The sequence below is a fragment of the Bos javanicus genome, chromosome 10, assembly GCF_032452875.1.
Source record: "Bos javanicus breed banteng chromosome 10, ARS-OSU_banteng_1.0, whole genome shotgun sequence".
Lineage (NCBI taxonomy): Eukaryota > Metazoa > Chordata > Mammalia > Artiodactyla > Bovidae > Bos > Bos javanicus.
The window spans coordinates 9418221-9433308 of NC_083877.1; the positions used below are offsets into that span (position 1 = coordinate 9418221).

At 43.7% G+C, this 15088-nt stretch overlaps 1 protein-coding gene across 5 annotated transcripts in view; it reads left to right on the plus strand.

The window, feature by feature from the left end:
* The first annotated feature begins 9571 nt into the window (after positions 1 to 9571).
* Positions 9572 to 15088, plus strand: part of SCAMP1 (secretory carrier membrane protein 1) — a 150793-nt gene continuing 145276 nt past the window's right edge. For 2 of the 5 annotated variants that reach the window (XM_061430044.1, XM_061430043.1), the window contains exon 1: positions 9623 to 9780. In XM_061430044.1, coding sequence (XP_061286028.1) covers positions 9724 to 9780 — 57 coding nt within the window. In that variant the 5' untranslated portion in view covers positions 9623 to 9723. Of the gene's footprint in view, positions 9781 to 15088 lie in introns of all 5 variants that reach the window. The other 3 variants (XM_061430045.1, XM_061430046.1, XM_061430047.1) reach the window with 3 other exon arrangements.

Here is a 15088-nt window from a genome sequence, read left to right on the forward strand (position 1 = left end):
ACTTTCATCAAGAGGCTTTTTAGTTCCTCTTCACTTTCTGCCATAAGGGTGGTGTCATCTGCATATCTGAGGTTATTGGTATTTCTCCTAGCAATCTTGATTCCAGCTTGTGCTTCTTCCAGCCCAGCGTTTCTCATGATGTACTCTGCATAGAAGTTAAATAAGCAGGGTGACAGTATACAGCCTTGACATACTCCTTTTCCTATTGGGAACCAGTCTTGTTCCATGTCCAGTTCTAACTGTTGCTTCCTGACCTGCATACAAATTTCTCAAGAGGCAGGTCAGGTGGTCTGGTATTCCCATCTCTTTCAGAATTTCCCACAGTTGATTGTGATCCACACAGTCAAAGGCTTTGGCATAGTTAATAAAGCAGAAATAGATGTTTTTCTGGAACTCTCTTGCTTTTTCCATGATCCAGCAGATGTTGGCAATTTGATCTCTGGTTCCTCTGCCTTTTCTAAAAGCAGCTTGAACATCAGGAAGTTCACGGTTCACATATTGATGAAGCCTGGCTTGGAGAACTTTGAGCATTACTTTACTAGCGTGTGAGATGAGTGCAATTGTGCGGTAGTTTGAGCATTCTTTGGCATTGCCTTTCTTTGGGATTGGAATGAAAACTGACCTTTTCCAGTCCTGTGGCCACTGCTGAGTTTTCCAAATTTGCTGGCATATTGAGAGCAGCACTTTCACAGCATCATCTTTCAGGATTTGGAATAGCTCAACTGGAATTCCATCACCTCCACTTGCCGGGAGCAGTAGCTCTGCCAGTGGCAAAGGTCATGAGGAAGGAGGCTCGGCATACGCAAAGGCAGGATCGAGCCTCAGGAGTCTCCCTGGAAATTCTCAAGCATCTACCCCCAAAACCAGAGTCTGCCTACTTTCTGCTTTGTGCTCTCACCTACACCTCTGACTTTACGGGGGGCTGTCCTCCACTACCTCTCTCTGAAAAAAGAGTTAACTTACAGCTCCAGTTAATAAAGTTCCTGGGTGTGATAGTGTTTCAACCTACAAACTCCTTTGGAAGTCCTCTAGCCTGCCTGAATAGGTTTTTCTGGCCACATGTGATTGCTCAGAGCCTCCCAACTGTGAGAGGCATGAGATGTTCTAAACTGTCTAAATACAGATTCCTTTGAGCAGTTAAAAGATTGATCAGAAATTGTATTGATGAAGGGTTTTTCACTTGTTGGGCCAATGTTTGCTGCTAAGTCTCCATATCCCTTACCTGCTGTGTCCCTGGCAGTGTATTGATTGACATAATTGGTGTAAGTAGTAGCTTTAATGTTTGTAACCTTGGACCCTTGAGTTAATTCTTTTCTTGTTATAGCCCACCACACCTTTGCCCTATAGGAATGCAACTTTATCTAATGCTTTTGGAGGGTGGCGCCTGACTTTATAATAATCACCTTTAGAGAAAAATAAGTTTCTTAAAATGTTAACAGGCCTCTTGGCCAGAAGATGATGCAAATCACCTAAACTTTTGCATATGATAAGTTTGCAGGAAGAAAGCCTGGCTTACTGCATGACTCTACCACTTCCCCCATTATCCTCTATGCATAACTTAAGGTATAAAAACTACTTTGGAAAATAAAGTGCAGGCCTTGTTCACCGAAACTTGGTCTCCCCATGTCGTTCTTTCTCTCACCTTCTGGCTGAATTATTCAGCCTCTTTTCTCCACTGAATTTCCTCACTGAGCTATGCTTATTCTAGTACTCTTTATATCCTTAGTTAACGTTTAATTAAGCAGTTGTTTCCTGATCCTCCCCGACGCCGTCCCCGCTTTGAATTCCCTGGATCCACTGGGGCTGGACCCCGACATCCACTAGCTTTGTTCATAGTGAGGCCCACTTGACTTCACATTCCAGGATGTCTGGCTCTAGGTGAGTGATCACACCATCGTGATTATCTGGGTCATGAAGATCTTTTTTATACAGTTCTCCTGTGTATTCTTGCCACCTCTTCTTAATATCTTCTGCTTCTGTTAGGTCCATCCCATTTCTGTCCTTTATCGAGCCCATCTTTGCATGAAATGTTCCCTTGGTATCTCTAATTTTCTTGAAGAGATCTCTAGTCTTTCACATTCTGTTGTTTTCTTCTATTTCTTTGCATGGATCACTGAGGAAGGCTTTCTTATCTCTCCTTGCTATTCTTTGGAACTCTGCATTCAGATGCTTATATCTCCTTTTCTCCTTTGCTTTTTGCTTCTCTTCTTTTCACAGCTATTTTTAAGGCCTCCGTTCTATGAAGACCTACAAGATCTTTTAGAACTAACACCCAAAAAAGATGTCCTTTTCATTATAGAGGACTGGAATGCAAAAGTAGGAAGTCAAGAAACACCTGGAGTAACAGGCAAATTTGGCCCTGGAATATGGAATGAAGCAAAGGCTAATAGAGTTTTGCCAAGAGAATGCACTGGTCATAGCAAACACCCTATTCCAACAACATGAGAGAAGACTCTACATATGGACATCACCAGATGGTCAACACTGAAATCAGATTGATTATATTCTTTGCAGCCAAAGATGGAGAAGCTCTATACAGTCAGCAAAAACAAGACCGGGAGCTGACTGTGGCTCAGACCATGAACTCCTTATTGCCAAATTCAGACTTAAATTGAAAAAAGTGGGGAAAATCATTAGACCATTCAGGTATGACCTAAATCAAATCCCTTATGATTATACAGTGGAAAGTGAGAAATAGATTTAAGGGACTGGATCTGATAGATAAGAGTGCCTGATGAACTATGGACGGAGGTTCATGACATTGTACAGGAGACAGGGATCAAGACCATTCCCATGGAAAAGAAATGCAAAAAAGCAAAATGGTTGTCTGAGGAGGCCTTACGTAATGTATACATATATGCAATACTGTCTTTCTGTCTTGCAAAATGAGGATAATTTTCACCGTAATGTTGTTATTCAGACTATTTTAGGTAATACGATGAGCACCAGTTAGTTCTTGCACCTCATTGGTCCATACCATTTGGAATGATTCCACAGTCTTTCTATGAAGTCATTGTTTAGAATTCAGACTTTCAGTCCAGAAGACTTTATCACAGTAGCTGCACAATTCTGTTTGTACTGACTCTAAAATGGTTACTCTTAATTTTATATTTGGACTTACTCTGACCAAAGATATTAAGTGGCAATCTCCTTTATAAGCTAAGACATTTTAGCAGTAAACCCACAATTATTTGTTGAGGATCTTCTTTGAACAAGATGCTGTGCTTGGCTCTATAAATAATATAAATGGAATTTCTCCCTGCATTCAGAAGCTCACATCATAGAGAGAGACAGATATAGTCATCTGATCCAAATATCGATTGCTACCATACATGCTGGGCATTTATCAATACTAATTTTATACCCATAGGAGATGGTATATTGTGAGTTCTGAAACAGAGATACAGAACTGTTTAGATACTATGGGAAAGTGAAAGTGAAGTCACTCAGTCGTGTCTGACTCTTTGCGACCCCATGGACTGAGCCTACCAGGCTCCTCTGTCCATGGGATTTTCCAGGCAATGGTACTGGAGTGGATTGCCATTTCCTTCTCCAGGCGATCTTCCCGACCCAGGGATTGAACCCGGGTCTCCCGCATTGTAGACAGGTGCTTTACTGTCTAAGCCACCAGGGAAGTCAGATACTATGGGAAGGTAGAAATAAGTCTGGATTAGGGATAGCCAGTAAAGATTTGTTCAGGGCATGTTATTTGAAATTGACCATGAAGGATTGGTTGGACTTCGACAGGTGAGAACTGAGTGGGAAATGGACATTCTTGGTACCCAGGACTGTATGTGCATGTAATCATAGGTAAACGGAGACTCAAAACATACATTTATTTTTGCTAAGTTTATTGTGTTCCCATACTATACAATACTTGATGCAATAAATCATAAGAGAATGCCACTATGATATAATTATCTTAAGGATACTCAGACTATTCAGCCTCTTGAATCACGGAAAAGGTGATAAGAGAGAGCTGGTTGGGATGAGTTTAGCTTAGGTGGTGACTTTAGAAGGCTGTAAGCTGGAAAATGGGTGGTGATGTGAATGAATATGTCTATGGGTCTCATGAGGCTATAATCAAGGTGTTGTTGAGGCTGAATCCCTTTTTGGACACTCTCAGGAAGAATCATCTCCTTGCTCACTAAGGTTGTTGACAGAATTTATCCTCATAGTTTTAGGATGGATGTCTCCATTTCCTTGGCTGTTAGCTAAGAGCTGTCCCCAGCTGCTAGAGGCCACTCACATGCCTTGGCTCATGACCTTTCTCCATCTTCAAAACCGACAATTTTTTTGCTTTCCTTTTCCACTTTTAAGGACTCATGTGATTCCATTGGGTCTACCTGGATAATGCAGTATAATCTCCCCATCTCAAGTCCTTAACCTTAATTGTATTGGTAAAGTCCCTTTTGCCATGGAAAGTGACATGTTCATAGGTACCAATGAGTAGAATGTTAACATCTTTGAGGGACTATTATCAGGACTACCACACAGCGCCTTCAACTCCTTTGATACCTTCTTGAAGTATAGCCGGTGGCCAAACAGAGACCACGTACACTCCTGTGGGTGTGTGGTTGGTATCAGTAGCAGGAGACACAGCAGCACAGCTGGAGACTGAGTCTTCTGCAAGAGATGATGGGTTTCAGTTTTAACCCATTTGTGAACCCAGAGTCCAGTGAAACTTTTGAGGTTGGAAATGCAAATTTCCAACTTGTCTTCTCAATATTCACCAGCTGTCAGTACAGGAAACATGGAATTCAGACTAAGCCCTTGTCCAAAGGATTCACAGGTTAAACGTGTCAGGCTGAGGGAGAAGCAGTATGATGATGGAGTATGACAGAAACTGAAAGAATGGACAGAAATTAAAGGGTCATGGACAGAAATTAAAAGAATGCTGATTAGCAGAATGTTGTGTGTGTGCTCAGTCGTGTCTGATGCTTTGCAACCCTATGGACTATAGCCTGCCAGGCTCCTTTGTCTATGGGATTTCCCAGGCAAGAATACTGGAGTGGGTTTCCATTTCCTTCTCTAGGGGACATTCCAGACCCAGGGACTGAACCCGCATCTCCTGTCTCCTGTATTGGCAGGCAGATTCTTTACCATTGAGCCCCTGGGAAGCCCTTTAATAGAATGTTGCTGCTGCTGCTGCTAAGTCACTTCAGTCATGTCTGATTCTGTGCGACCCCAGAGACGGCAGCCCACCAGGCTCCCCGATCCCTGGGATTCTCCAGGCAAGGACACTGGAGTGGGTTGCCATTTCCTTCTCCAATGCGTGAAAGTGAAGTTGCTCAGTCGTGTCTGACTCTTCTCGACCCCATGGACTGCAGCCTATCAGGCTCCTCCGTCCTTGGGATTTTCCAGGCAAGAGTACTGGAGTGGGGTGCCATCGCCTTCTCCGTTAATAGAATGTTAGAGCTGTTTAAAGGACACGAGGGACTTCTCTGGTGGTCCACTGGTTGACTCTGTGCTTCCAACGCTGGGGGCACAGGTTTGGGGGGAAAAAAAAGGACCTGAGACATCATTTAGCCCTGTTCTGGGCCTTCTAGGTTTACAAAGTTTCTTGGGAATAGACCCTACCCTTACAACTTGTTCACTGCTTTATCCCCACTATCTAATACAATATTCACCACTCAGTAGTAAGTACTTGTAAGTAAGTAAGTACTTGTAAGTAGTAAGTACTTGTTGACTAGCGTGGAAACTCAGGTCAGAGAGGTGAACTGATATGATCAAGGTCACAGAGCCTATTTATGCCAGAGCAACTAGTTTGACTCTTCATTTGCTCCATCAGGTGGGGCAGTGTTATAAAGGATCTTCTTGCAGTGCAGGAGGTGCAAGAGAGGTGGACTCGATCCCTGGGTTGGGAGGATTCCCTGGAGAAGGAAATGGCAACCCACTCCAGTATTTTTGCCTAGAAAATTCTATGGACAGAGAAGCCTGTGTCTGGACACAGGGGGCTCCAGTGTCGAACACAACTGAGTGTGTGTGAGCACCGGTCCATCCTTCCTAGAAAATGAACTACTCCAACAAATAAAGCCTCCTGTATGCTTTCTCTCTACCTTGCACATAGCATTCTTCTTCCTCTATGAAATAGTACCAACTAGATCTATGCATTTAATGTCTGAAATGTGATTTGATAGATTTGACTTCTGTTTCTAGTTCCTCCATTCACTTCCTTTGTAACTGAGGCAAATGACTTAAATGTTCAAGTTGAGTTTCTTCTTCGGTCTTGAGAGGGGCTAAAGGTTCTTTCAGTTCTCATAGCCTGTGAGTCTACATTTCATGAAAGGTACTAACACGCTCACCTGTGGACCATGTGTCTGAATATCCTTTTATCATTGTCCTTGAAGTATGGTCATTGTATCACCTCTAACAGAATCACCTGGGGTCCTTTATACTGATTTTGTAACTGTTCGAAAGAATAAATAGATGTATACTTGTTGATTTGGAGATATTTCCATTAAACTATGCTTCCCAGCCAGAGAAGGCAATGGCAACCCACTCCAGTACTCTTGCCTGGAAAATCCCATGGACGGAGGAGCCTGATAGGCTGCAGTCCATGGGGTCACTAAGAGCTGGACACGACTGAGCGACTTCACTTTCACTTTTCACTTTCATGCATTGGAGAAGGAAACGGCAACCCACTCCAGTGTTCTTGCCTGGAGAATCTCAGGGACGGGGGAGCCTGGTGGGCTGCCGTCTATGGGGTCGCACAGAGTCAGACACGACTGAAGCGACTTAGCAGCAGCAGCAGCAGCATGCTTCCCAGTACTTTTCACCTTTATAGTAATGGTACACATAAAAAGAGACAAATATTTATGTGGTGTACTGGGGTAAGAAACCATAGATTGTCTCCTTGTCAATGCCCATCTCACCGAAAAACTACTATTGAGTGAGAAGAACAATTTGCCAAAAAAAAAAAAAATCCTTTTTTTCAAGACAATACCAAAATTCTATATGACTATATATAAGCATACCTGCATGAATATGTATTATGTTTGCATATGATTATGTGAGTTACATTATGTGCTTGTAGATAGACAGTATTATAAAAATAGAGAGGAAGAAAAACAAAAAAAAATTTTTTTAAAGGTTAAAAACATTAGTGAGTATGCTATGAACCCATTTATGTAAAAGAATATAGTCATATGTAAAGGCATTTAAAAATAGAAGAAATATGTAAGAGTGGGATGAATGGAAAAAGTAGCATCGACATATATACCCTACCATGTGTAAAATAGATGGCTGGTGAGAAGCTGCTATATAACACAGGGAGGCCCAGTCTGGTGCTTTGTGATGACTGGGAGGGGTAGGATAGGCGGAAGGGAGGGAAGGTCAAGAGGGAGGGAAGGTCTAGAGGGAGGTGCTGTGCTGTTTTTAGTTGCTCAGTTGTGTCCGACTCTTTGTGACCCAATGGACTGTGGACTGTAGCCCACCAGGCTCCTCTGTCCATGGGGATTCTCCAGGCAAGAATGCCCTCTTCCAGGGGCTCTTCCCAACCCAGGAATGGAACTCAGATCTCCCACATTGTAGGCAGATTCTTCACAGTCTGAGCCACCAGGGAAGCCCAAGAGGGAGGTGATATATGTATAACTATGGCTGATTTGCATTGTAAGGCAGAAAGCAACACAACATTGTAGAGCAATTTTCCCTACAGTTAAATTTTTAAAAATGCAGATCCACGGCCCCTATTGTAAAGCCAGTCTCAGGCGTAGGTGATACAGAGCGGTGGGAGTCTGCACCATTAACAAATAGTCCAAGTGATTCTGTAACGATGAAATCTGTAAAATTTTGCATTAAGTGCTAATATCATTAGGTGTAAACACAGCATAGTTGGAAATTTCCATCCAGAAATGCAGACTTAGCTAATCTCCTTTGTCTTGGAACATAGTAGATGCATAATAAACAGCTGCTGATTATTTGAGTCATTTGAAGGACAGGTGAAGGGAGTGAGGGCCAACGTGGTGAGAGAAGTCAATCCATGCTCAGGCGTGATGAGGAAACATATTTAAGAAAGATGGACTGGGCCCCCTTAGCATTTTCACACATTCAACAGTATTTGTTAGGCACTAAATACCTGCAGGTAACTTTTCTCTATCTTATTTTAAATAAGTCTTAAATAACCCTTTACAAACTCAGAGAGGTGAAGTATGTGGCACAAGTAGTATTAAAATTGGGATTTGAACTCCACACGTGTTTTGAGCACTCAGCTACAGACTCCTGGGAGCTGCTGAGGATAGGAGTCCAAGTACAGTAGATTGCATGCTGTTTTCCATGCCCACAATCTTGCAGTTCTGCCATGATCATTCTGTTCTGTTGTCACTTATCAGTTGACAGTCCTAGTCTGTGGCCTAGAAGCTTGTCATGTATCCCAGCCTGGATCCCAACAAAGAGATTACAGCAAATGTGTTTTTTGTTTTTGTCACTAGCTAGTATTTTCACAGTGGGGAGAAACCATTTCCTAGGTGACTTTGAATAGTGCAGGAAGACCAAGAAAACCAACTCTAGTTCCTTCCAAGTGAAATAATTCTGGCTTTTTCTAGTTTGGTCTGCTAAATGTTTTGCTGTTAGAGCAAAAGGAACGTGAGAAGGGAATAATACAGAGATGCCCTTTCATTAAGTTCAGGGGTGAGACAACACATGATACAAATAAATTTCATATCATACTCATTTTTTGTAATCGCTGGTGTTGGGTGTGTGCGTGCGTGCTAAGTCGCTTCGGACCCCGTGGACTCTAGCCACAAGGCTCCTCTGTCCATGGGATTCTTCAGGTAAGAATACTGGAGCGGGTTGCCATGCCCTTCTCCACTGGTGTTGGATAGTGACTAGGAAAACAGAGGTGTATATTTTGCCCCCAAAGGCCTGAATGAAAACAAAGACGGCATCTGTTTGTCATCTAGTAAGTAGATGATTACTTGAAGGCCTTGATCTCTGGACCTGTGCCACCCCGCGATCATTTCCGGAGACGTAGACATTTTGCAGATTCTGGAGGATGGTAGAAAGGGCCAGACCCTGGTATTGACTCGTTCTCAAACCTCCGCGGAGCCAGTCCAGATCGGTGGCATCGAGGCTGGTCTCCGTGACTTGGCAGCAACCCAGGGGCGGAGAAACCTGAAGGCTGGGATTCCCAGGTGGGGTCAAGGGTGTGCGAAATTCATCAGCGAGGACTGGGCATCACGGGGAGTTGTTTTTGGAGACAGGTTCCCCGCTCCTCTGCGCCCAGTAGCCACTCCTTCCCGAGGTGTGTAGCCTGCGTCTCGAGCTGCCTTTCTAGCCTTGAGACGTGGGCTCAGTGTATCTTTTTCTTACTCGCAACGTGCGACCTCTCCCCTAAGTTACGCTCGGCCTCAGGGGGCCGATTTTAAACCAGTAATACAACCATATCCAGAGAGACGCCCCGCTCATTCAAACGCCGAGCCTCGGCAGGGCGCTTAGCCCCGAGCACCTCGGCTCGCGGCCTCCCCAGCCCCTGGTTCCTACTAGGTCGCCGCGAAAGCCCGGATCGCGGGACGCGGTCGGGAGGACCGGGGCCGCGAAGGCGGCGCGGCGCCGACGGCCCGCCGCACCGGGCATGCTCAGTGGCGCGGCCTGCCGGGCGGCCTCTCGAGCCGCCCCCGGATCTGCGCGGCGGCGGCGGCGGCGGCGACGTGAGCGCGCAGGGGGCGGCGGCCTCGCCCGTCTCTCTCTCGGCGCCTGGGTCGGGTGGGTGACGCCGAGCGCGAGATGTCGGACTTCGACAGTAACCCGTTTGCCGACCCGGACCTCAACAACCCTTTCAAGGTGAGCGTCGTCCCCAGCATCTCCCGCCGCGGTGACGCGTCGTTTGTGTAAACCGACAAGTTTCCTTCGCGCCCACGGCGCCCGCTACTCAGCCCCTGAGACCGAGGCGCGGGGCCGCTGCGGCCCCTGTGTCACTCGTGTGGGGGTCAGAGTGGGACCTCCTGAGCTCTCCATGCAGCCGGGCTCCCCCCTCGTCCCCGACCGGAGAGGGTCGTGCCCTGGCCCGGGAGTGGGGGCTCCCGAGGCTGCGGGGTTCCCGGCCCGCCTCCCGGGAGCGGGGCGAGCGAGCGCCCGGAGCAGGTGGACTTGTCACCTGCCTGGCCGGTGGGCTTGTCACCTGCCAGGCCGGCGCGGCCGGGCCGGGCCGAGGGCCAGCACGCCGCAGCAGAAGGGGGCTCGCCCTCGGGAGGGGTTGTCATGGGGACCCGAGGCGGCGGCTGCGGGGAGCTGCGTGGGGGTGATGGCAGCGATGTGGAGGAGAGGTGAGGGCACCGAGTACAATGTAATTTTTAAAAAGGGTTTTGTTTTTATTTTCTTAACTTGTGTTGCGCCCGGATACCACACGCGGCGCTGCCATTCCTCCTCCCCACCGTTTGCCTGAGGTTGGAGGTACTGATATCAAAGCCTAAGTTACATATAAATAAACGCACCTGGAAAACAATAGTGCACGTGGACGATCGTCTTCCTTTCTAAGCGCTCTTAGTAAGGTAAACGGGATATTTTCCAAGCTTCTGGGGCGTCAGCTGTTCTCTGGGCTCTGTGAGGATAGCATTTCCACCGTGAGCTTCTTTCCTTCTTGGTAGTCTGCCTTGTAGATTCCAGCTTCCGAAGGGCTTGGCTTAGAAAAGGGTAAAGGAAGGTGGCTAAGACGTTCATTATCTGCGCCTAAATTAATGCAACGTCAAAGGAACTATCTTTCTAAAAAGTACCACTCCAGGTTTCTTAGTGATCGCATTTGTTTAGCACGTGTAATTTGTTTCTATTTCTTGAAGTTGGTTCTTTAATTTCCCCTGCATATGTATCAATACAGTAGTAACAATTAGTGGTCATACAAGGATCACTTTTCTGGCTTGTTGAGTTTACATCTTTTCTTTTTACTCCTGGTTTTATTAAGAATTCTAGAAAAGGAGAAACACCCCTTCCCTGATGATCGCCTGCTAATTTCATGGAGGATTATCTTAAGTAAATGATTCTGGTTGTCATCGACAGTTTGACTCACTCTGTAGAAATGTAGAATGGACTCAGCTATTCGTTGCCTCTAATATCACTTAAGAAAATTCTATACACCTAGCCTGAAACTTTCAGGTTTTAGAGATAATATGGTTGTACTTTGAGGAGAATTTTTTTTTCCCCCTAGAAATTAGTATTTAGTATTCCATCATTCCATGTTGTGGAAAATTAGATTATTGTTTAATCATAGGCATTCTGAAGCGACATCTCATAACTTGCCAAATGGGTATTTTAGAACATTTTGAGGTATAACACAGAATCTGTCAGCTCTTCCTAATTCAGACAGTTCATTGATGCTATTTAGCATCTGACCGTTTTGCTATTTTCTATTATACGGTTCCATTTCCTGGCTTTTGTTAGGTAGCTAATTCTCTTGTTAGGGCAAGACAATGTTGCCTTTTTAGCCCAGACTGCTTTTTTTTAATTAGTAATTATTATTGGACTATAGTTGCTTTACAGTGTTGTGTTAGTTTCTGCTGTACAGCAAAGTGAATCAGCTACATGCATGCATATGTTCTTTCTTGTATTTCCTTCCCATTTAGGTCACCAAAGGGCTCTGAGTACAGACTACTTTTTCGTCGCCTATAATGTTTCCACGACTCTTTCCTCTTCTGCAGTACTTAAGGTTGCTGTAGCAATTCTAAACCCCAAAGTAGCTTTAAATACTCATTCGTTGTGGCATAAAATTATAAACCGTTCTTGTTCTTTATAACTGGATGCATTTAGAGGACAATGAGTATTTAGGTTCATAAAATTCTTCGAAGGATAGATCAGTTCAGGCCTAAAGGGGTCTTGGTAGTACACCTTTATCTATTTTCGTTGACTGTTTTGTCATTGTGTACCTGACCTTTTATCTTTCCATTTAAGTTCAGCTGCCTTTTTCTTCTCAAAGTAAAAGTTTACCTTTATAGCATATTCTTTCTTCTTGCTACTGGTGGTTTCCTTTCATGTAAATGTTGATTTTTGAAATAGCATTTGTGGTCATCTCTACTTAAATATAAAACATTCCCAGATTCGTCTTTGTGTTACCTTAGCATCAACTTTCCCTACAAACCTGTTCGTATTTTCAATATTTGAAATATTTTAGTATTCAAAAATAAAGTTCATATTTGAAAAATATATGTATTTCACATTTGTCAGCCATCCTAATTTCTTCTTGATTTAAAACTACTTGATTTCCACTGCTAAATTGCTAACTTGCCCAATGTCTTACATCCAGATGTGGGTCGTGTGGAATTGGCATTAGAATTTAGATCACCTGATTCTTGCTGTGTTGCTGATGGCACTATATAATCTTGCCTATTTGCAGTTCTGACATCAGAATTCTTGTGTTGTGTTTGGTGCTAGAACTTGAGGGTCTCATATTGTATTTAAAAGTTTTGGCTCAAGAGTTAAAAACAAAAACACTGCTTTTGATTCTGGCTTTGTTTCCAACAGGCCAGCTGCAAAACCTTGGAAAGTTGCTTAGCCTCTATACCTTAGTTTACTGTTAGGTAGAATATAGTAATAGTACTGAGAGGGTAACAGGCAGGAAGGCCAGGGGTCTCCAAAGGGAGGAAGTAGCCAGCAAGTGTCAGACATTTTTATCTCTCTTAAGCGGCGGGAGGAAACACACTAGCGATATTTTTTCCTTCTCTATACAAATTTAAAAGGAGGTTTCTCTTAAAATACAGTGTTGCCAGAATGACACCTGGTTTCGCCTGAAGTTAACTATTCTCAAACCTAGAGATAACCAATGCCTTTTTCTTGTGGAAATGTTTGTCTTAAGCTATGCTAATATGCTATGCATTTACCCCAGACTCTGTCTTCAAGTCAGTTCCGCCTCTTGGCTCAGAACCTACTTGACAAACCAGTATGTTATACTCAGATACTGTTCCCCTAATCTATGTAAATTAAACTATTTGTATGGTGGTCTGCCCTTCTTCAAGATTCAAGTTAATCTTTTTATGGTCCAGGATAAACCATTTTGTGCCAAGATTATCCCAAAATGCATCTTATGGTTGAGGGGCCTGGTGCCATTCTGATTTTTAAGACATTCCTTTCTTTCATTAACAGACTGCTAGTGACTATATAACATCCAGCTGAAGACTAGCAGGGGGGCACTCTTTCTGCCCCCTTCTGATGCCTATGTCAGAAGCTTTCTCTATCTCCTTTATACTTTAATAAAACTTTATTACACAAAAGCTCTGAGCGATCAAGCCTCGTCTCTGGCCCCGGATTGAATTCTTCTCCTCCGGGGGCCAAGAATCCCGGTGTCTTTGTGTGATTCAACAACAACCTTTCAGTACCTTCTTCATAGGATTGTTAGTAGGATTAGGTGAACATACATTTAGTGTGTTGTAACACATTTAGTGTGTTATAACTACTCAAAGCAAGGTGGCTTTAATTAGATAATTAGTATTAAGAGTAATTCAAGGGACTGTATAGTTAACCATTTTATTTTTGCTTATTAATTTCGTGAAATTCATATTCCCTTTGAGTCTTCTAGAATGCTGTTAGAAGCTGTTTGGTGGGTCATAACTGAGGAATCAAGGTCAAAAATAAGTGGTTTGCTTTACTTCGTTCTACTAGATCAGACGCAGGTTGTCTGAATTCTAGTGCTTTGTCACTACACATGCTTCCTCCTCAATAAAAAAATCTCTGTTTTAAAATTGAGCAACTGTCCACTTTAACCTCAAAAATTAATTCTACTCTATTGAAATAATCTATTTAAAACGGCCTACAATTCAGTGTTCTTATTTAAGTTGTCTTTTTAGTTTCAGTAATACCAGTGGTATCCTCAGAGTTTATTTGAAGTTGAAAATCGAAAACCTTGTCTTAAAAAGAGGTCCATAATTCATGAACATTACCCATTTTGTGTTCATTTAAAGTAAGTGGATAGCACTCTTACCCATTTAAAATGTTAAGACTGGAGATTGGATAGCACTAGGAAAGGACTTTAAGGAATTTTTCTGTGGTAGTCTAACTTTGGAAACTTTATCTTTCAGCATTAATCTGGGACATATTGGTAGTAATTTATGGTATTTTATGTTCATGTCAACTGCATGAGTTCCCACTGTTTTCCTCAGGTCGGTATTTTTAAAAAGCTTCCATTGAGCTGCTGATTGTATTTCATCAAATAAAGATGCGTCATTATTTTATTTACCTCTCTCAGTTACCTATGGAGAAGGCGATGGCACCCCACTCCAGTACTCTTGCCTGGAAAATCCCATGGACGGAGGAGCCTGGTAGGCTGCAGTCCGTGGGGTCGAGAAGAGTCGGACACGACTGAGCGACTTCACTTTGACTCTTCACTTTCACAGATTGGAGAAGGAAATGGCAACCCACTCCAGTGTTCTTGCCTGGAGAATCCCAGGGACGGGGGAGCCTGGTGGGCTGCTGTCTGTGGGGTCACACAGGGTCAGACACGACTGAAGCGACTCAGCAGCAGCAGCAGGTATCTATTGCTGTGTAACAAATATTCAATACATGCACAATCCTTGAATTTGGAGGCCAACTACATAACACTGGCTTATATAAGGGACTTGACATCTGTGGATTTTAGTATCCAAAGGGGCTCCTGAAACCAATCCCTGCTTATATACTAAAGGATGATTGCCTGTAATCCCAAAATGTAGTGGCTTAAAACAGCATTTATTTGTTCAGTATTTTGTTATTTGAGTTAGATTTAGCTGCGCAGTTTGTTTTTAAATGTTATTGTCTAGAGTCACTCATGTGCCTTCAGTCATCTGGCAGCTTGGCTAGGGTTGGGTAGCATAAGATGTCCTGGTGGTTACCTGGGGCTATTAGTGGGCGCAAAATAGGTTCTCTTTCATGTGGCCTCTCCTAGGAGGAGTCTGGGCTCTTTTCATGGTAGCAGCAGTGTTTCAAGAGGAAAAGAGTGAAAGCCACAAGGCTTCTTGAGTCATTTCACTTCTGCTAGAATTCTGTTAGTAAAAACAAGCCCCCAAACAGTCCAGATTAAAAAAAGGAGTTGGGAGGATGAGACTTCACTTCTTGATGAAAGGAACTGTGTCCCTCTTGATATAGACCTGGGAACTGAAACGATAAACCCAGCGTACAGTGGTGAGACACGTAC